Source organism: Myotis davidii, unplaced genomic scaffold, assembly GCF_000327345.1.
Source record: "Myotis davidii unplaced genomic scaffold, ASM32734v1 scaffold438, whole genome shotgun sequence".
Taxonomy (NCBI): domain Eukaryota; kingdom Metazoa; phylum Chordata; class Mammalia; order Chiroptera; family Vespertilionidae; genus Myotis; species Myotis davidii.
Window position 1 is genome coordinate 6,281,407 of NW_006290031.1, and position 21,710 is coordinate 6,303,116.

The 21,710-nt window shown below is 39.4% G+C and overlaps 1 protein-coding gene and 1 pseudogene across 1 annotated transcript in view; one reads left to right on the plus strand and one right to left on the minus strand.

Moving 5' to 3' along the window:
• Positions 1-19,621, minus strand: part of KIAA1109 (KIAA1109 ortholog) — a 161,351-nt gene extending 141,730 nt beyond the window's left edge. Inside the window, 6 exon segments of the mRNA XM_006762836.2 lie at positions 1,183-1,369; positions 3,825-3,889; positions 5,675-5,753; positions 6,956-7,072; positions 9,355-9,484; positions 19,538-19,621. Of these exon segments, the coding sequence (XP_006762899.1) occupies positions 1,183-1,369; positions 3,825-3,889; positions 5,675-5,753; positions 6,956-7,072; positions 9,355-9,451 (545 nt within the window). The 5' untranslated portion in view covers positions 9,452-9,484; positions 19,538-19,621.
• LOC102774387 lies at positions 13,346-14,457 on the plus strand (annotated as a pseudogene).
• Positions 19,622-21,710: the final 2,089 nt, after the last annotated feature.

Sequence of the window (21,710 nt, forward strand, 5' to 3'; positions counted from 1 at the left end):
CTTATATTAGAAATTTGGATTCACTATTGATCATCCCTCTTCCTCATTCTCCACATCTAATCTACCACTGTCCTATGGATTCATCTGCCTAAGTCTGTCTTGCTCCATCCACTTCTCCCCCTTTCCCTTGCTACCGACCCAGCTGATGAAATGTTACAACATTCTTCCATCTGGTCTCCCCACCTCCAGCCTTACCTCCCTCCAATCACATCATAGCATTACTGACTTGGGGGAAAGCCTCTGATCCTGCTAAACCATTTTAATCTAAATTATCCCCACCTCAAATAATCCATTGCAGCCTCAGTAAGTAACATCACTATTGCATATGATGTTTCTTCTCTATGGAAGACTCTTCATCACCACCTTTCCCTAACTGACTCACCCTTCAGGTCGAAGCCCTCCTGATCCTTCTATGTGAAATCTACCTTTGTCCCTGAGGTAATACTTCTTGCACGAAAATTGCCTATTTTACTCGTACTTGGCTATAATTTCCGACAAGATAGAAGACTTGTCATATTCCCAGTACCTCAGCTCTGTGCCTGGGACATAATATTCATTACCTATTTAATTTAGAATAAATATCCTCATCATCGACTTAAAAAACAATCTATTAGGTATGCAAGGCTGTTCGACATTTAAAAATCAATTAGCATTAACAGGTGAAAAACAAAAAATCAAATGATAGTATCACCAGATGCAGAAAAAGCATTTAACAAAATACAACAGCCATTATGATTAAAATTTCTCAGTAAATTAGGAATAGAGGGAAACTTCCTCATCTGTATATAGAGTATCTACAAAAGACCTAATTAACATCATACTTAAAGGTGAGAATCTAGAAGCTCTCCCATTAAGACTAGGGACAAAGCAAGGATGTCCTATTTCACCATTCCTTTTCAAGTTTGGAAATTATGGCTATTGCAGTAAAAAAAGAAATAAAAAGTATGCAGAATGGGAAGGGGAAAATAAGACTTTCTTTGTTTGAAGATAACATAACTGTATATGTAGAAAGTTTGGAAGAGCTGATCAAAAAAACCTATTCGAACTAGTAAGTGATTACAGCAAGTTTGCAGGATACAAGGTTAATAACTTACAAAAGTCAATCACTTTCCTATATACCAGAAATGAAAAAGTGAATGTTTACATGTTGCAGATTAATAAAATTCAAGTGTGACAATGAACCTTTCAATGTTGGACTGGGTTCCTGTTCTTCCATCTTCTCGTGTTTTATCATCCTCTTTCTTGGGGGGGATTATTGTTGGCTCCAAACCAAATAATTCTTGAAGACGTCCATAAAGATCCGAACGATTATAGACATGAAACTCAAAGTCATTAACTGTGATGTATAATCTCGTTTCCGCCTTTGGATCTAAAGACATCAATTACACACATACACACAAAAGTTTTTAGTTAACTTTTTAAAAACTTTAGTTAAAGTTTTTGTCAATTCATTTTCCACACTTAATTTAAATTATTTACTTTAAACCAGAATTCTATGATAAAGAGGATCATATTTAAAATACATATAAAACACTGGTAAAAGAAAGAAAAAAGCTAATGTTACTACAGCATTTTAATTTAGCATTCGAAAAACAACCTAAATTTCTAGATTTTGGTTATCTAATGCCATAATTTAAAGATTTTACATTAAGAATAGAAAAGTGTCATTTACAGAGTAAAAGTAAAACTTTACCCTAATATAGCCATACATTTATACTAAAATATAAGTAGCAAAATGTTCAAAGTATAATGTACTTAAACATCACATCAGTATTTAAACTTGTGCTTCATGGAAAGTAGGATTTTTCATAAAATACTAGTTTGTTTTTAAAAACTACTTAATACTAAAATAAAGATTTTAAGAACCGTACACTTGAAACCATTTCAAATAAAAGACATAATTACATTAAATATAAGTAACAACAGAAATTTACAAATCCACCTATAAAGTGATAGATGGGCACTTGTTTCTGCTGAGGAAACACAGAGCATCACATGTTAACCAAGAGGCTCAACAGAAAGGTACCACGGTCAGTGAATCATACAGGTGTTTTTTGAGACTTTTTAAATGTCCATTTTTGTCCCTACAGAACAAATTCAATTTAAGGCAATTAAAATTAGATATGACCAGTTAGAAGAGTTTAATTTTTTTATGGGTAAAGAAAATTGTTATTAACTTTCATTTTAGTAGCTTAAGCTGTAGTTTAAATATAATATATGCCAGGGTCAAATGTACAGCAGCCTACTCAGACATCTCCAATGCGGTGTCTAACAGACATCTCATACTTGATACATCAACCAAATACCTGATTTCCCCCCAAAGCTATTCTACAATATCCCCCATCCTATCAACAGCAAGTCAATCCTTTCAATTGCTCTCTTTCTTTCATGCCTTAGATTTATCAGCTTTTCTTTCAACATAGATCCACAACCACTGTCATGGCTCTGGCCCAAGTCACTGTCAACTTGAACGTCTTTATGGAACACAGCACAGTGGCTCCCATCGAATCTCCCTGTCCTGCCCTTACTCCTCTTACTATGCCTGTGCCTTTCACACTGGCCAGACTTTCCAAAGCCTAGCTATTTGAAAGAGTAAAGACAAGATCTACCGTCCTTGAAGCCTCTGGTCCGGTTAGTGTCTAGTAGGAGGGTTAGGGCCACATACCAGAAAACTAACAGAGCCATGAAATAACTGGGAAGAAAATTCTGAGATGGTAAAATTCTGATGATAAAAGCAGAACCAGAAGAAATTCTAGAGTCTGTTTCCCATTTTCTGTTCATCCTTTTCATACCAGATAAATGATAATTAGTAGACATGTCTGGTAGAAGTATGAATAAAGACACCAAAGTTGAAATGTAGAAAAGTGTCTTGGTAGACTGATGAGAAGGTACTGAGAAGACCATTTATCACCAGTATGGGTCAAGCCAACAGATGTAACATGCAGTAAGGCTAGAAATGTGGTAAGGGTCCTACTGAGGATGACTCTGAATAAATAACCAGCTAAAGTAAACCAATTTAACCAGGCAAGAGGAAGACTACTAAAAGGACTTTTAGTAAACTGGTGATAAAATCAGAGTTTTGTCAAGTCCAAAGCTTTTAAAAACATTTTTATCCTATATAATAAAGAGCTAATATGCACATGGTTGTCATGCCATCACACCATAATGGCTCAAATACTCAACACTGAGGAGAGAGGAATGGGGACCAGCCAGGCACAAATGAGCTCGCAGGAGAGGAACGGGAACCAGCCAGGCTGCAGCCCAGGAGAGGGACAAGCCACCTGCCCCGGGCGCGGTCCCAGGCACCTGAGGCTTCAGCCCAGTTTAAGCCACCCGTCCACAGTCCCCTGCAGCTGCAGCCAGCCTGGGCAAAGCCGGCCCGAGTCCTGGGTGCCTGCGGCCAGCCAGAGGGAGGGAATCCTGGGTCCCAGGTGCCTGTGACCGGCCAGAGGAGGAAATCCTGGATCCGGGGTGCAGGGTGAGGCAGAGGTGGTTAGGGGCGATCAGACCAGCAGGGGAGCAGTCAGGGGTGATCAGGCAGGCAGACAGAGTTGGTTAGGGGCAATCAGGCAGGCAGGGAGAGGGGTTAGGGGCGATCAGGCAGGCAGGTGAGTGGTTAGGAGCCAGCGGTCCCAGATTGCAAGAGGCAGTCGGACATTCCCCGAGGGGTCCCAGATTGGAGAGGGTGCAGGGCAGGCTGAGGGACAACCACCCCCTGCATGAATTTTGTGCACCGGGCCTCTGGTCTATTATAATAACCACAGATAAAAAATGATTATGTCATCAACAATTTCAAACAAATAAAAAAAAAAATGAAAACTCACCATGCTGCTTCTGCTTTGGGTTATACATTTTCCACCACCGAAAAATTATAAATCCATCTTGAATTCTAAGCAAGATAAATTACAAAAGTGAAAACAAGTAAGAATTTACTTAACTTGATTCTTAATTAATTATTATAAAAGGCAGGCAATTGATAATGAATAAGGAAACAAAAATTCTCAATGGAACACTGGCCTACCTAAATGTTTCATACTCTTTCTGTTAATAAAGTAAAAGAGGATATGCACAGGTTTAAATTAGATTCTTCTATTCAGGTAAAATGTAATACTGGACTACATTCAATAGGAAAATGAAGTGCTAACAGAAAACCTTTATATTTTATAAATATTTTTAATGTGGTAAAAACTACATAAACAAAAGGCCAACTCTCGAAAGGAGACATTAGCACACTAGAGAAAACTTTTAAAGATAATCTTTCATTTCTGTAATGATATATTACTTCATGCTCCAATTTTAACTTTAACTTTTTACTTTTAATTTGGAATAATTTTAGACTCACAAAGAAGATGCCCCTACTGTTTCAAGAGAAGTATAAGTAGTGCAAAACCCTGGCATCTCTCAAATAATTCAAAATTTTCCAAATTCTAAGTAACAAACTTTAAGATCACAAAAATAAGAGTAAGCTGCCCGCCGAAACCGGTTTGGCTCAGTGGATAGAGTGTCGGCCTGCGGACTGAAAGGTCCCAGGTTCGATTCCGGTCAAGGGCATGTACCTGGGTTGCGGGCACATCCCCAGTAGGAGATGTGCGGGAGGCAGCTGATCAATGTTTCTCTCTCATCAATGTTTCTAACTCTCTATCCCTCTCTCCCTTCCTCTCTGTAAAAAATCAATAAAATATATTAAAAAAAAAAAAAAGAATAAGCTGCCCAACCAGTATGGTTTAGTGGTTGAGCACCAACCTATGAACTAGGAGGTCACAGCTCAATTCCCAGTCAGGGCATATGCCCAGGCTGCAGTCTTGATCCCCAGTAGGGGGCATGCAAGAAGCAGCCAATCAATGTTTCTCTCTTATCATTATGTTTCTCTCTCTCTTCCTCTCTGAAATCAATAAAAACATTTTTTTTTAAATAATAATAACAGAGCAAGCTTTTCTTACAAGGCTTACAGAAGAGAGAACATATCAAACATATTATTAATTCTTAATACATTAAGATTTGTGTTTTCTTCTTAAAGTAAAATTAGAGTTGTTAACAGATGCTAAACAATTCTAAACACTTACTACCTAATAAGAACCCAATGGGTGAGCATTATCAACATATCTGATCCTTATTTTATATAACAAATGACCACCATGAATTCTACAACAGAAATTATCAGGTAATTTAATGCCTCAATTTTTCATCTTGCAATGAAATGAGATTATTGATTTCTATATACTGCTATTAGGTAAACATTTTGCCAGTCTAAACTTTAGCTAAATTAATCCATGATTAGAAACATTTTAAAACATTAATTCATTAAGATTGATTTACTGAAAAAATTATTTCTGATTTACGGTTTTTTTGTTGTTGTTTTATATATATATATATAATTTTTTTTAATTGATCTCAGAGAGGAAGGGAGAGGGAGAGAGAGACAAAAACATCAATGATGAGAACCATCCCCACTGGGAATCGAGCCAAAACCCAGGCATATGCCTTGACTGGAATCGAACCTGTGACCCTTCAGTCCACAGGCTGATGCTCTAGCCCTGAGCCAAACCAGCCAGGGCTGATTTATGGTGTTATTTGAAGAACCAAGTAATATTAAAACAAGTATCATAATTAGAAAATTTTTTCAAGTTTAAAGTAGGTTCTTTTATTTGTTTTAGGTTTTGTTTTTGCTTTTTACCTAATAGACATGTCTTCTGTAATGTAATAGATTTCACGAACCATGATTTTTCCAGAAAGAACAGAGAAAGAGAAGGAGCCTGTTATAAGGAAAAAACAAAAAAAACAGCAATTAATTTAATTGTTTTGATAGATAGTAGAGCTCTTAACACTTAAAATAATCTTAGCAATCAATTCATTCAGTAATTAAATGTTCTCTCCTGACTCCCTTCCTGATATCCTTACAGCCTTACTAATTTCTATCATTTTTCCTGAAAAAGTGCCACACGTATCATCACTATGGACTGAGTTACTAAAAACCATATAAGAACATTAGTTTTAATAGCTGCTTCATACGACTAATTCTCTTAATTATGCACAGCCATTAAATAAACCCACAACAGTAATTCACCATTTTTCTCCATTACTCTAGGAACCAGTCACTGCCTCAAATTAATGGAAGATTATTTATGTTTGAGAGACGCTCATGTCCACTAAGAGGTACTCAACTCCAGGGAAGGTTAGAATGGTTCTATTCAGTGCCCCCTCCTCCTTTCTCACGGGTTTGGAACTTTCCAGAGCATATAGCTTCCTAGTACACCCTCCCATCTAGCTACAAACCTCCCACTTATAAGTAGTTAGAAACTAAACTAATAAAGCAGGCCACAAAATGAAATATGACTCCATCTTACAGGTTTTTAAAGTACGGGTTACTTGAAGAAAAAAAAAGAGCAAATAATTCATTGGGCATTAGAAACTTTCTCTAGATCAGCTTTTCTCAACCTGCGGGTCGCGACCCCTTTGGGGGTCGAACGACCCTTTCACAGGAGTCGCCTAACACCATTGGAAAACACATATATTATTACATATTGTCTTTGTGATTAATCACTATGCTTTAATTATGTTCAATTTGTAACAATGAAAATGGGGGTCACCACAACATGAGGAACTGTATTAAAAGGTCACGGCAATAGGAAGGTTGAGAACCACTGCTCTAGATGGAATTGAGAGAAATTTCTGTTTCCATATTTTATATCTGTCTACATTTTTCCAAATTATTTTCATGAGTATATTTTATAAACAATGTCAAAGAGTAACTATGGAAACACTTTAACAAATAAGAATGAGGTAAAGAGCATAACCTGTTATAGAGAGCTGTAAGAGAGAAATTCAAAGTAGGTTAGTTTATCCTTCATGAAACAATGGTAAATTTCTAAAGCTACTACCTGTTTATAAAATATAAATGTATAACATATACCTAAGATTACACAGAAGAAAATAATGCAGGTTTACTCCAACTCACCAATATGGATATAGCCATGTTTGTATAATCTGTTGACAACCAAGGTTAAAATAAGACCAACATTCCGAGAATTATAATATGTGAGATAAATAATCCATCCACAGGACAAAATGGTAGCTGTTGGGAGAAAAAAGTGCAAAAGGATATCACTTTCAATCACCTTAATATCTTAGTAAAACTTTGTTGATAAAAGATCATTTACCACGCTCAGAAATGATAATATGGTAGTAAGTCCTCTTCAATTTAATACTTTCGGTTTAATTTTTTTATATATATATTTTATTGATTTTTTACAGAGAGGAAGGGAGAGGGATAGAGAGCCAGAAACATCGATGAGAGAGTAACATCAATCAGCTGCCTTCTGCACGCCCCCCACTGGGGATGTGCCTGCAACCAAGGTACATGCCGTTGGCCGGAATCGAACCTGGGACCCTTGAGTCTGCAGGCCTACGCTCTATCTACTGAGCCAAACTGGTTCTGGCAATACTTTGGGTTTTAAAATCAGAGGTTAGAGCTACCTTATCCACCTTTCCTCACTTTCTTTTAGTCATTAGCCAGAAATGCACAGATTCCAATCAGATCCATTAGAGCAGTGGTTCTCAACTTTGGCTGCACATTAGAATCACCTGGGAATCTTTTTAAAATCCTGATTTCTGGGCCTCATCCTCCGGAAATTCTGTTTCTTTGTTATAGGGTGGGGCCACAACATTAGTAACAAAGAAACAGAATTTCCGGAGGATGAGGCCCAGAAATCAGGATTTTAAAAAGATTCCCAGGTGATTCTAATGTGTAGCCAAGGTTGAGAACCACTGCATTAGAGCCTTCTGTTTTTCTTGTTTCCTTTTTCACTGCTTTGTACTGTTTTCTTTATTAAATATATGTAAAGATGCTCTGGAAAAGAAAGCCCATAATTCTGAACATTATGAAAAACATCCACCTTTATCAAGCTACAAGCTCATTTCCAAGCTATTCACTAAAGGCTAAAATCACTTAAAAAGAAAGAAAATTAATGATTTCTTAAATCAGAGAAAAGTCATTGATTTTTTAAATCAATAAACTCTGCTTTCTAAAAAGTGATGGAGTCAGGGGGTGGGGACTGCAGGGGTCAATGGGGGAAAGAGGGGACATATGTAATACTTTCAACAATAAAGACTTATTTTAAAAAAAAGTAATAGATCCTGGCCAGTGTGGTCACTGGTTTAATTCCTGGGTTGTTTGCTCAATCCCCAGTAGGGACATGCAGGAGGTAGCCAGCTGATTTTTCTCTCTCATTGGTGTTTCTATCTCTCTATCCCTCTTCCTTCCTCTCTCTCTAAAATCAATGAAAACATTAAAATAATGAAAATAAGTAGGAATTTAGCCCACTTAAAGGCATATCTATATTAAACAGGACATCTTATACTATTTTACTACAATTGATAAAACAATAACCATTTAAGAATGTCTACTTTTATTGAATACACTACAATAAATGATATTCCAAGTATGACCATTTGTCAATCTATCATGAAGTTTATAATCACTTACAAAATTTATAATATTCCAAAAAAAACTAGATCATGAATATACAAAAGGTAGAACACAATAAAGCATTTTCTGATAATAATATTTTTTACTTATCTATTTTTAAAGTATAACTATTTTCTAAATTAAGACAAAGTAATGTAAACCAATTTAACATGTATAACCTCTTGGCAACATCAAATTAAGTTCTTAACTTTAAAAAAAATATTTAATATGATAAAACAAGGCAGTCACAGATCCAACATTTCACAGGGTAGCTTAGATTGATGGTAATAGCTTTGATGTAGCAAGTGCTATGATGTGTCCATAAAAATTATTCCTAGAACAATTATTTCAAAAAATTATTTTGATGACATTTCATTATGTTTTAAGTTTAAAGTCATTTTGTAGTAATTTTTACTGTAAATCACTGTGTCAGGTTGTTGTGGGCCATTCAGAAAGGCAAGAGGTATGTGAAGAGAAAGTATGCTTCTAGCGTTAAAGAACGTAGGAACTATGGCCTTTTCATTGTAACATGTCCCCACCCCCTTCAATATCATAAGGGCAATCACTGCTTGCTAGTAAAATTTGGAAGTTGCTACTCCATCCATAAAAAACAAACAAACAAACAAAAAAACAGTAATGTAGCCCTCGCCAGTTTGGCTCAATGGATAGAGAGTTGGACTGCGGACTGAAGGGTCCTGGGTTCGATTCCTGGTCAGGGAACATGGGGGTTGCAGGCTCAATCCCCAGTGTGGGGCATGCAGGAGGCAGCTAAAATATGATTCTCTCTCATCATTGATGTTTCTATCTCTCTCTCCCTCTCCCTTCCTCTCTGAAATCAATAAAAACATATTTTTAAAAAAGTAATATACAAAAAAATACATTTTACTTACCAACGAGGAGCCACACAACATTAGAATTGTGTTCTGTAAGAAAATCTTCTAATTGGGTGATACTAGGAACAATACTGTCATTCTTCCTTTGATCCATTATTGAAGTTTTTCCAGAGCAGCATCTAAAGGTCTAAGAGTTCAAAGATTAAATTTAGAATCAGAGAATTATTAATCTGCAAGGAAAATCATGTAAGGGGGGAAAAGGTGAATTTAATGAATATGAAAGTTTATTAAATTACATTCTGTTCCTTCAATGATAAAAATACAAAAATACAATAAATAACAAAACATATCCACAGTTCTATCTATATATATAAAAGCCTAAGTGACCAAACAACCAGTCAACCGGTCACTATGATGCACACTAACCACCAGGGGACAGATGCTCAATGCAGGAGCTACCCCCTGGTGGTCAGTGCACTCCCACAGCCAACCTCCCATGGTTCCTCCCCCTGACCAGCTAGCCCTGATCGACCCTGATCGGGACTGGGCAAGATGGCCCCAATCAACCCCAATCACCGTCCAAGCTGAGGGACCCCACCCGTGCATGAATTTGTGTACCGGGCCTCTAGTAAAAGTCCATAATTATGAACACTGCAAAGATAATCAAGTATATCCAAAGATCCTCTTTACCCTTAAGAAAATACAATGTTACATGTAAATTATATCTCACAAAATAAAACTGGAGATTGGCCAGCATGGCTCAGTGGTTGAGCTTTGACCTATGAAGCAGGAGGTCATGGTCCGATTCCCTCTCAGGGCACATGCCAGGGTTGTGAGCTCAATCCCCAGTGTAGGGCCTGCAGGAAGCAGCCGATCAATGATTCTCTCTCATCATTATACTTCTCTCTCTCTCTCTCTCTCTCTCGCCTTCTCCCTCTCCCTTCCTCTCTGAAGTCAATAAAAATATATATTTTTTTAAATACGGTTAAAAAAACTGTAAAAAAATGTTCTCAAATTTTTCAAAGCTTTGAAAATTCTATCAACCAGCAACTTAAAATGTGGGAGCTAATTTTAAATATGAGCTTTCTCTTTCTCCCTTTTTTAGTTTTTTTAGACTAGAAAAATTTTTTAAAGGAGGAAACATTTTGAAAACACCTTTAATCTAAAACCAAACATTCACATATAATGGTTTACATAATAACATATGTATCTATTTCATACATATTTTTATCATTTTACAGATGTATCACCAGCATAACACTAGAGGTGAAAAGATCTTCTACTGCTTCCTGGAAATATTCCAGAAGGGATATGTCCCAGCATTCAGCTTTCCACATGAAAAGGGGGTCTGTTTTGACTCAAATCCAAGGGGAGGTGATCTATTCACCAAAAGGATCGAGTCTCCATCCCCAATCTCCATCACCTACCACTGTAACAACCCACAGCCAAAGAGAATGTAAAAGGAGGGTGTTAGGTTGCAAAGGCAGAAAACTGCAGCGTCACAGCTTTCACCAACATTTCTCCAGTTTCAGCTAATGCAAAAACTTAAGAGAAATTAACAGATAAAGGCTCAATAGTTAAGAGAACATACTTTGAATAAGTACAGAAATAAAGGGTAAGACTTAATAAAGGCCCTAAAGTGAGACATGGACATTGTAGTATAAAGGATGTCAACACACAATGGACACAAAATCAGGCTGAACTGGGGCTGAGCCCCATTGTGTAAGTGGACACCACCAATTCCTTAGTGGAGAGGAACTAGAGACTGATGTAAGAACCTACTGCATAGCCTTCAGAGAGCAAATGATGGCCTGAAAACAAACTGGTTGCTTCCTCTTCCTCTCCCCTTCCTGAAGGGTTCATCTAAAAGCCACAAGGTAGGCAAAGTAAGGCCAGCATCTGTACCTGGGGAAGAAAGGGACAGGAGTCTCATGGCTAGAGGGGATGTCAGAGGTGAACAAGGATAAATAAGTATCCACCTGTGTGATGAAGAGGCAGAACAGCAGCAATGCCTCAGGGTATCAAAGCCTTAGCAGCATGAGGAGGCCATATGTGCAGAGGAGGTCAGGCACAGCACTGTGGAGCCTGAGTGGAAGGAAAGGGGCATCCATGGTGGGGTACACGGCAGAAGAAGTCCAGATCAAGGTGCCAGAGCCTGAGCACAGCAACAAGAACATCTGCATGGGGAGGCTCCTGGTGCAGGGGGTCAGAACCCAAGAGGAAGACCTGCATTGAGGGCTTAGTCCCCAGTGTGGGCCATGCAGGAGGCAGCCATTCAATGATGTATCTATCTCTCTATCCCTCTCCCTTCTTCTCTGATATCAATTTTTTTAAAATGTTTTTAAAGAGCCGAGACCGGTTTGGCTCAGTGGATAGAGCGTCGGCCTACGGACTGAAGGGTCCCAGGTTCGATTCCGGTCAGGGGCATGTACCTGGGTTGCGGGCACATCCCCCGAAAAAAAAGTGCAGGCACATCCCCAGTAGGAGGTGTGCAGGAGGCAGCTGATCGATGTTTCTCTCTCATTGATGTTTCTAACTCTCTATCTCTCTCCCTTCCTCTCTGTGAAAAATCAATGAAATATATTTAAAAAATGTTCTTAAAGAAAGAAAATAAAACTCTTAAAAAGCTGTAGAAAACATATCTACAAACAGGATAAAAAGAACTGACTTCGCCCTTGCTGGTTTGGCTCAGTGGATAGAGCATCGGCCTGCAGACTGAAGGGTCCTGGGTTCAATTCTGGTCAAGGGCACATGCCAGGGTTGTGGGCTCGATCCCCAGTAGGGGGCATGCAGGAGGCAGCCAATCAATGATTTTCTCTCATCATGGATGTTTCTCTCTCCCTCTCCCTTCCTCTCTGAAAAAATATATTTTTTTAAAAAAAACCACTGACTTCAACTTCTCCAAATCTCCAGGAACCACAATATTGATTGATGACTGATTGATTTATCTATCTATCTTCACCTGAGGATATGCTTTGTTTTGTTTTTATTGGTTTTTAGAAAGAGAAATATTGATGTGAAAAAAACATTGATCAGTTGCCTCACGAAGGCGCCCTGACTAGGGAATCGAACCAGCAGCCTTTTGGTGTACAGGACAAAGTTCCAACTAACTGAGCCACCCAGCCAGGGTGAAAACATGATATTTAAATGGTACCCACCTTTAATAGTCCACCAGATGAATTACTACCACCAGGATATTCCTTAACATGATCAGCGATATAGAAATCAACAGAGATTGCCATAAATGAAAAGGTTTAATCATCTCACTTCTATATCCTATACATTGATTAGTTGTGGGGTTTTGTTTTGCTTTTTGTACTGGCTGAAAAACACACTCTGAAGTTTATTTTAATTCTTTTTTTTTTAATATATTTTATTGATTTTTTACAGAGAGGAAGGGAGAGAGATAGAGAGCTAGAAACATCGATGAGAGAGAAACATCAATCAGCTGCCTCCTGCACATCTACTGGGGATGTGCCCGCAACCAAGGTACATGCCCTCGACCGGAATCGAACCTGGGACCTTTCAGTCCGCAGGCCGACGCTCTATCCACTGAGCCAAACCGGTTTTGGCTATTTTAATTCTTTTAGTCAAGAATTCAATGTACCACTTCCATTTTTATTAGAAATATACCAGAAAGCTATAACACTAAAAAGCATTAGCAAACTTGCCCTGGCTGGGCAGCTCAGTAGTTAGAGTGGTGTCAGGACACACCAAGATTTCGGGTTCAGTTCTGGGTCAGGGCACAAATAAGTATCAACCAATGGCCCAGACTAGCTGAGGCAGCAGCCCAGCATCCGGAGCAACAGCAGCCTGCGCCCTCTCCCCTCTCCCACCCCAGGGTCTCTTTCCCCCTTTCTCCTCCACCCCACCTTTCTCCTCCACCCACCCTCACCTTCCCCGCCCTGCCCTATTGTTCCGCCCTGGCCTCCCGCCCTTCCCCTTCCCACCTGCTCCCCTTTTCCCTCAGTCACCTCACGCCTGCAGTTCTTGGCTTTCACCCTCCCTCCCCCTGCCCCCCGACCAGTGACCAAAGACTTGACCACTCAAAGTCCAGCTCCCCAGAATACTGCTCGATATGGGCACTGGTGTGATTGAAGGTTGATTAAATGTCACTCTCACCATCCGCCTACTTACGCATGGAAAGGAAGTTGGCAGTATCATGGGAAAGAAAGGAGAATCCGTTAAGAAGATGCGCAAGGAGAGTGGGTCATGTATCAACATCTCAGAAGGGAATTGTCCTGAGAGAATTATCACTTTGACTGGACTCACTACTGCCATCTTCAAAGCCTTTGCTCTGATCACTGACAAACTGGAAGAGGACATCAGCAGCTCTATGACCAATAGCACAGCTGCCAGTAGACCCCCAGTCACCCTGTGGCTGGTGGTCCCTGCTAGTCAATGTGGCTTTCTCATTGGGAAAGGTAGCTGCAAGATCAAGGAAATAAGAGAGCGCACAGGGGCTCAGGTCCAGGTGGCAGGGGATATGCTCCCCAACTCAACTGAGCAGGCCATCACTATTGCTGGCATTCCACAATCCATCATTGAGTGTGTGAAACAGATCTGCGTGATCATGTTGGAGTCCCCCCTAAGGGTATGACCATCTCATACTGGCCCAAGCCAGTTCTCTGGTCTCTTTGCAGGTGGTCAAGCCTATACCATTCAAGGAAAGTGTACCATTCCACAGCAACAGTCTCATTTTCCCATGACGCATGGCAACACCGGATTCAATGGCATTGAATCCAGCTCTCTAGAGGTGAAAGGCTATTTGGGCAGGTTGGATGCATCTTCTCAGACTACTTCTCATGAACTCACCATTCCAAATGATTTGATTGGCTGCATAATCAGGCGTCAAGGCACCAAAATCAATGAGATCCATCAAATGTCTGGGGCGCAGATCAAAATTGCGAACCCACTGGAAGGATCTACTGATGGGCAGGTTACCATCACTGGATCTGCTGCCAGCATCAGCCTGGCTCAATATCTAATCAATGTCAGGCTTTCTTTGGAGACAGGTGGCATGGGGAGCAGCTAGAACAATGCAGATTCATCCATAATCCCTTTTCTGCTGTTCATCACCACTCATGATCCATCTGTGTAGTTTCTGAACAGCCAGCGATTCCAGGTTTTAAACAGTTTGTAAATTTTCAGTTTCTACACCAGGGGTCCTCAAACTTTTTAAACAGGGGGCCAGTTCACTGTCCCTCAGACCGTTGGAGGGCTGGAGTATAGTTTAAAAAAAAAAACCTATGAACAAAGTCCTATGCACACTGCACATATCTTATTTTGAAGTAAAAAAACAAAACGGGAACAAATACAATATTTGTATTTGCATGTGGCCCGCCTGCCGTAGTTTGAGGACCCCTGTTCTACACACTTTATCAACCACTAGTGATTTTTTTAATTAAAGCATTTTAATTCCTTTCTCTGTTCAGCTGTTAATGCTGAGATCCATATTTAGTTTTATAAGCTTCTCCCTGTTTTGTATTGTTTGTTGTTGTTTTTTGGCTCATGATTTTTTTTGTTTGTCATGAAATGTAAGAGTGGAATATTATTACATTTCAGTTTAGTTCTGTAATGTCAGGATTTTTCAAAATAATTAAAAGATGGACTAAAAAAAGGATCAATCAATTAATGTATCAATAAGTGGGAAACAAATAGATGTTTCTCTCTCTCAAATAAATATAATTTTAAAAAGCATTAGCAAAGTAAAATTCTAAAGGTTTCTTGTAATAAAAGTATTTTCATTTTTGTATCTGGCCCTTAATCTCCTCTCTTATCTTCTACCTTAAGTCCATTCAGTCAGAAAACCTTACCTAATATATCTTCAATCTACCCACCCAACAATAGGTAAGGTCTTTGGCTGTGGGGAGAGAGGGAGGAGGAAACTGGTCACATGTGTTCCCCAACACTCTCATCATATCAAGTTTAAAGAAAGTATTTTTTATTAGCATGTTGTTATGCAAAGAATCCAACAGATTCATTTAATAGCCAATTCCTGCAAGCTGAGAATATTGCTCCACTTGAAATTGAACTTTTATATAAAAAATTTTTAAAAGGCTGCTTTAGGAAATTTTATGGGAATATGACTTACACAATACTACTGGTGACATGTGATACAGTACTCTAATGGATATGGAGCTAGATAGAAACATACTTCACAAAGTACAATAAAGTCAGTAGTTTAAAGTCTAGACCAGCGGTTCTCAACCTGTGGGTCGTGACCTCTTCTGTGGTCGAATGACCCTTTCACAGGGGTCGCCTAAGACCATCCTGCATATCAGATATTTACATTACAATTCATAACAGTAGCAACATTACAGTTATGAAATAGCAACAAAAATAATTTTATGGTTGGGTCACAACATGAGGAACTGTATTTAAAGGGCCAGAAGGTTGAAAACCACTGGTCTAGACTCTAAACATTTAGGTGGATATTATCTTACTCTTTGAAATGTTAATGCCATGGAATTAGCTCACCATGAAAATAGAGCTCCCATGGCACTAGCTAACATTTATTTACTGCTTGCTATGTGCCAGGCACTGTTCCAAACACTTTACATGTGTTTACTCATCTAACCATCACAGATGAGAAAACTGTGGCAGAAGCTAAGCACAAACACAGGTCAGGATCCATTTAAGATCATAACCTAGCCTAGACAGATCATCTGGCTTTAGAGTCTGTTATATTGCTTCTCATCACTTATGTTCACTGAAATCAGTAACAATCTCTTGGTTTTCCATTTCTTTTCTATGAAAAATTAGTTCCTTCCTCCCAACTCTAGATTCTAGTTTAGGAGCTAATATGAATGTTACCAAAATTCATTTTTTGGTATAATAAATTCATATTTTGCCCACTATGACATTTTTCTCCCAAAAGGGTGGCCCATTAAATCAAAGATCAGCAGTTTTTTTGCTGTTTTTTTTTAGCTAATCACAAGCAATAACACATAAAGACTGATGTGTTACAGAGACTGATTAACAGCAAAGGCCACATTGTGAAGTAAGCCAAATCCAACTGAACCACTCCCCACTTTTCTGCACCTCCCTCTCACCTGGTCAAAAGAGGCTGTAACTACATATTTTTAAAGGGCTTTGTCCCCTAAGGAAATTGACAACTGATAGAAGGTATGTGGTAGTTTTAAAATATGTCCAAAAATTATTTGATCTTCCTCCCTTCAAGAGGTGGAGCTTAAGTAATTACCCTCTCAAATGTAGTCTGGACTGAATGATACAATTCTAAAAGAATATGGCAGAAGCAATGATGTATAACTAGATCACAGATGGCATCATGGCCTCCTCCTTGTTCTCTGTCTTGGGTCATCTGTTCTGGGGGAACCAGCTGCCTTGTCAGGACACATTAGAAGCCCTAGAGAGGTCCATGTGGTGTGGATTTGAGGCCTCCAGCCAACAGCAACGTGAGTGAACCATCATGGAGGCAATTCCTCCAGCCCCAATTGAATCCCTAGATGACTAAGTCTCAGCCAAAATCTTGGCTACAACTTCTTGAGACCCTAAGTCAGAAGTAATAAGCTTAGTAACTCCCAAGTTCTGAGGCCATAGAAACTCTGAGATAATAAATGTTTTAAGCCATTGAGGTTTGGGATAATTTGTTACTCAGCAATAGATAACTAATATAAAGTATAAGGAAGGTCAGCAAAGTAGCTCTACTCATCTGGTTCATACTTGTCATCTTAAGCTAAACTACCTCCACTCTTCTTCCCTCTTCCTTCTTACCAAGAGATCAGAAGTCAGCAAGCCCACATCAAAAGGCTACCAATCCCATGAGCGAATAATTTCCCTCTTCCTACCATAAGTGGGTGTCTCCTGCATGGACTTTGTGAAGCAACCTCCACTCTGCCTCCTACCAATTTATCTTTATCCATAATCATCACTACCTCCCTACTTCCTGTCTCAGTAGAAGTCTATAGAAAGTACCTTTGACCTGCATCCCTTCCAGCTTAGTCCGTGATCAGCTATATCAATTATTCTTCCTCATTCTGTTATCTTCATATTTTCTTTCTGATGGCTTTTTGTCCCAGCAAATACAGTGTACTATAAATGTATTCATATCACTCATACCTTTAAAAAACAACAGCCCTCTCTCAAATACATCTCTTTAGCTACTCTCTCTCTATTTTACTTAAAACCAAAGTTTCTGAAAGATTAAATGACATTAGGTATTTCAATTTCCTCATCATTTACCAAGTGTGAACTGGCTCCACCTATATAATTGCTCTTGCTCAAGTCAACAACTTCTTGACTGATATGTCCAATGGATACTTCTGTAGTCCTCATTTTATTTGTTGTCTCAAAGATGTCTAATATTCATTCCTTTTCTCCAAAGTCAGTTCTTTCACTGACTTCTGTGATTCTCCTGATTTTCTCCTACTTCCCTGCCCATCCCATCTCCTTTGAGGTGTGTTTTTCTTCTACCTTAACCTTAAGAATTAGTGTACCCCATCCTTACTTCTCTTCTATCACTTCACATGTTCTCCCTGAGTGATCTCATCCATTCGTACTGCTTTTAATTATCACCTATAAATGGAGACTCCACAATTTATACCTCAAAATGGGTCTTCCTAACTCAGATTCATATACACAACTACATAATGACATTTTTTTTCTTTTTTTGTTATTCCTCACCGAAGATATTTTCTCATTGATTTTTAGGGAGAGTGTAAGAGAGGGAAAGACAGAGAGAAACACTGATATGAGAGAAACACATCGATTGGTTGTCTCCTGCATGAACCCCAACCAGGGCCCGGGCCGGGGAGGAGCCTACAACCAATGTATGTGCCCCTGATGGGAATCGTGCCCGGGGCCCTTTGGTCCACAGGCCAATGCTCTATCCACTGAGCCAAACTGGCTAGGGCTACCTAATGACATTTCTTGGTGGAAATCACAGAGGCCTCAAATACAATAGCTCCCAACTAAACTTACCTCCTCCAACCATGTTCCCAATTTATTGCTCTTCTTATTCTCCCTCAGAAATAGCCCCAGAATCCACTCAGTTTCTCAAGCCAGATATTAGGTAATCCATTTCATTTACCCTGCAAGTATTTATTAAATATTATGTGCTTGAACATGACAGCAACCAGGAAGTACCCTGACTCTACTTTCCTTCAACCCAATAATTCTTACCTATTCTATCTTCTTTGCATCTGTATAGTCATCTCCATCCCTTAATTCCCATTTGCCCTGTTTTACTTCTGACTCTCATTTGCCATCTGGTCTTATTACAATAGCCTCTACTTGATCCCCATGGTTTCAAGCTCACCTCTCTCCAATTCATCATCCAGAATGTCTATTTAACATGACACTTCTATTTGTCACATGTAAATTCCCCCAAATTTCCTCAAATTGAAGAGTTAATTTGTTCATCTCCAATGAAATTTTGAAATTCTATCACTATCTTTAACATGAAAAACAGCATGCTAAAATGAAGTCTGTAAGAATCTGAGTTTCCCACTGTACCTTAAAGTAATACTAATAGAATACTTTCTTTTATTATTTACAATAATATGAAAGATTTATTATAAACACAAACATCTACCATAGGGTTGCATAGTGCTGCTTTCCCAGGCTTTTAAGTAAACCAAAATCATCCTTGCATATAAAATTAAGGAAATGTATGGGTCACAAAAATATTACCTTCTAGAAAAAAGCTCACTACTCTAGCACTCTTCAGGGCCATTTAGACCACTCTATTACTAGAAGCCTGAAATAATGCCTGACATATGGTACTTATTAAATATTTATCAATGAATTAAATGTTCCTTAATCATGTTTAACCATGCCTTCTACTATTCTCCATAGAACTCATAGTAAAAAAAAAAAATACTTGAGTTTTAACTACACATACTATTCTATGAAGAACAAACAAAAAGTCAAACAATTTTCTTCATTTCTTTTTTAAACCCTTTATACACAGGCAGATTAATGTACTTGCAAAAGAGAGAAAAGAACAGTGACACTTGATAGAAAATCAAGCCAAAACTTTCTGTGGCCTTATTCTTCCAATACACAAGCTCAGCACGTGACTCAACTGTCAGGTATCAGTAGTTCCAAAGTCAAGTATAATGATTGGCAGGTCAAGTTATACACCACCCCCACCCAACCCTCATTCCTTGACCATTTAAGCAGATCAAAACACAACTGAAACAGAAAGTCAGAAAATTTCCTCTACCTGAACTTTAATTGGGAATTATATTGTTTCCTAACTTAGCCGAATATTTACCTGTTTTTATTCCCAGAGTCTTCAATGTTGTTTTTCCTTCTCCTTATCTTCAGAAGGCCCATCTGCAGTGTTTCATCTTAACAAACCTAAAAAAGAACAAAAAACATTTCAACAAATTATACAAGATATTCTGGCTTTAAGAGAAATTTTACCATTTCAGGTTAAATTATTTGATTACATAAAAGTATTTAATGTTAGTTCAATACTATATTTCATTCTTTAAAGTTTCCAAATAAAAAATACTCCTAGAATATTCTTGAAAATCTAGAATAAGACCACAATTTCCAAACTATGGCCTACCAAATATTTGAAAACTACTTACTGTACTTATGGAAAAAGCATGATTTTGGTCATTAGATGGTTCTAGAGGTCAAATCCTACCTTTAAAACATTCTCTAAGTGTGGCCTTGAAAAAGTTCTCTCAAATTGCTAGTCTCTGCTGACAAGAGCAGCTCCTCAGTTTTTTTTCCTATTCCCAGCACCTAGCACATTTCTTAACAAATGAAAACCAACCTGCAAATAACACTGATTAAGGGGCTGTAACCAGGAGCCGAAACACACGGTTTAAATCACAGCTCTGACTTTGGACGAATTGTTTCTTTTCCTTTTCTTTTTTTTTAACTTTAAGATAACATTTATTGAGTAAATTACAGAAGTGGAAAAAAAGTACTTCCTAGAAGAAATGGGCTTAGGAAGCATGTTATAGACTTAAAAGAAGGGCCCTTGGAGTTTGGGGCATGAGAAAGCTAATGCTAAGGTGCCTGAGGGGAAGCAGGGGAGGGAAGGGAAGGAAGGGAAAGGGAAAGGCACAGGCATGCTCCCAGGAGGGAGAGCACCTGGACGAGTTGTTTCTAGGCTATGGCTTTAGTTCTCTCATCTGTAAAATGAGAATAAAAGGCCTTACATGATAGGATTGTTATGATGACTACCAGAGGTAATATATGCACATCATGTACCACTCAATAGTTGTATAAGATAAATATTCTGGCGTGGCTCCGTGGTTGTTGACCTATGAACCAGGAGATCACAGTTCGATTCCAGTCGTGGGCTCCATCCCCAGTGGGAGGCATGCAGGGAGGCAGCTGATCAATGAGTCTGGTTCATCATTGATGTTTCTCTTTCCCTCTCTCTCCCTTTCTGAAATCAATAAAAACATATTTTTAAAAGAAATATTCTGGTATATTCCTCTGTTTTTTTAAATATTTTATTATTAACTTTTTTACAGAGAGGAAGGGAGAGGGATAGAGAGTTAGAAACATCGATCAGCTGCCTCCTGCACACCTCCTCCTGGGGATGTGGCCGCAACCAAGGTACATGCCCTTGACCGGAATCGAACCCGGGACCCCTCAATCCGCAGGCCGACGCCCTATCCACTGAGCCAAACCGGTTAGGGCTATTCCTCTGTTTTTATACTTGATGAGTCTAGTTAACTTAGAATACATCAGCCTCATTGCCGTGAATGAAGTGAAAGCAGCAACATGAAACCAGTTGAAACTTACACACTTAGACACTTCCAGTAACGTGGTTTCCTTACAGAGGAAATTTACAAGAACTCTTTACCTTTAACCAGCGTCCCTAACTTTCTACAGGCAAAACACGAAGGCCAGCGCAGTGGGAGGGTGGGGGATAGGAGACAGCTAACACTCTGAAAAAGAAAATCAACTTCCTTTCACCTCCCTTTGCCCAAGATAACGTTTCCGCTGAAACGCGTTCTCTGCCATGGTGCAGGCTCAGCAAGCACCAATTCAGAATACAAAACACACGCCGCCTGAGGTGCCGAGGGGGGTCCGAGGGCTCCACCGCCCCTGCTCAGCAGGCTGCAGCCGCCCGCAGCCAGGTGCTGGCGGGGCTGACGCCGCGGCCGGCAGGTGCATGGTCCTTCCCGTGGAGACACGGGCGCCGCCCACCTGCCTCCTCCTCCCCAGCCGCCGGGGCCACTCCGGCATCCCAAATCCCGCCAGCCGACGGTCCTGGCCCTTCCAGGCCTTCCCACTGACCTACGACACCGGTCTCAGGTCCTGGTGCTGCAGGTAGGGAGAGCAAAAGACGGCGAATGTGTCGACACCACAGCAGGCAGCTGAGATGAAGCCAAACCTCCCCACCTCCGACCCGGCTGAGGTCCCGAGACGCTGGACAAAGTGCTGACCAACCGAACCCGGTCCCGTCCCCTCAC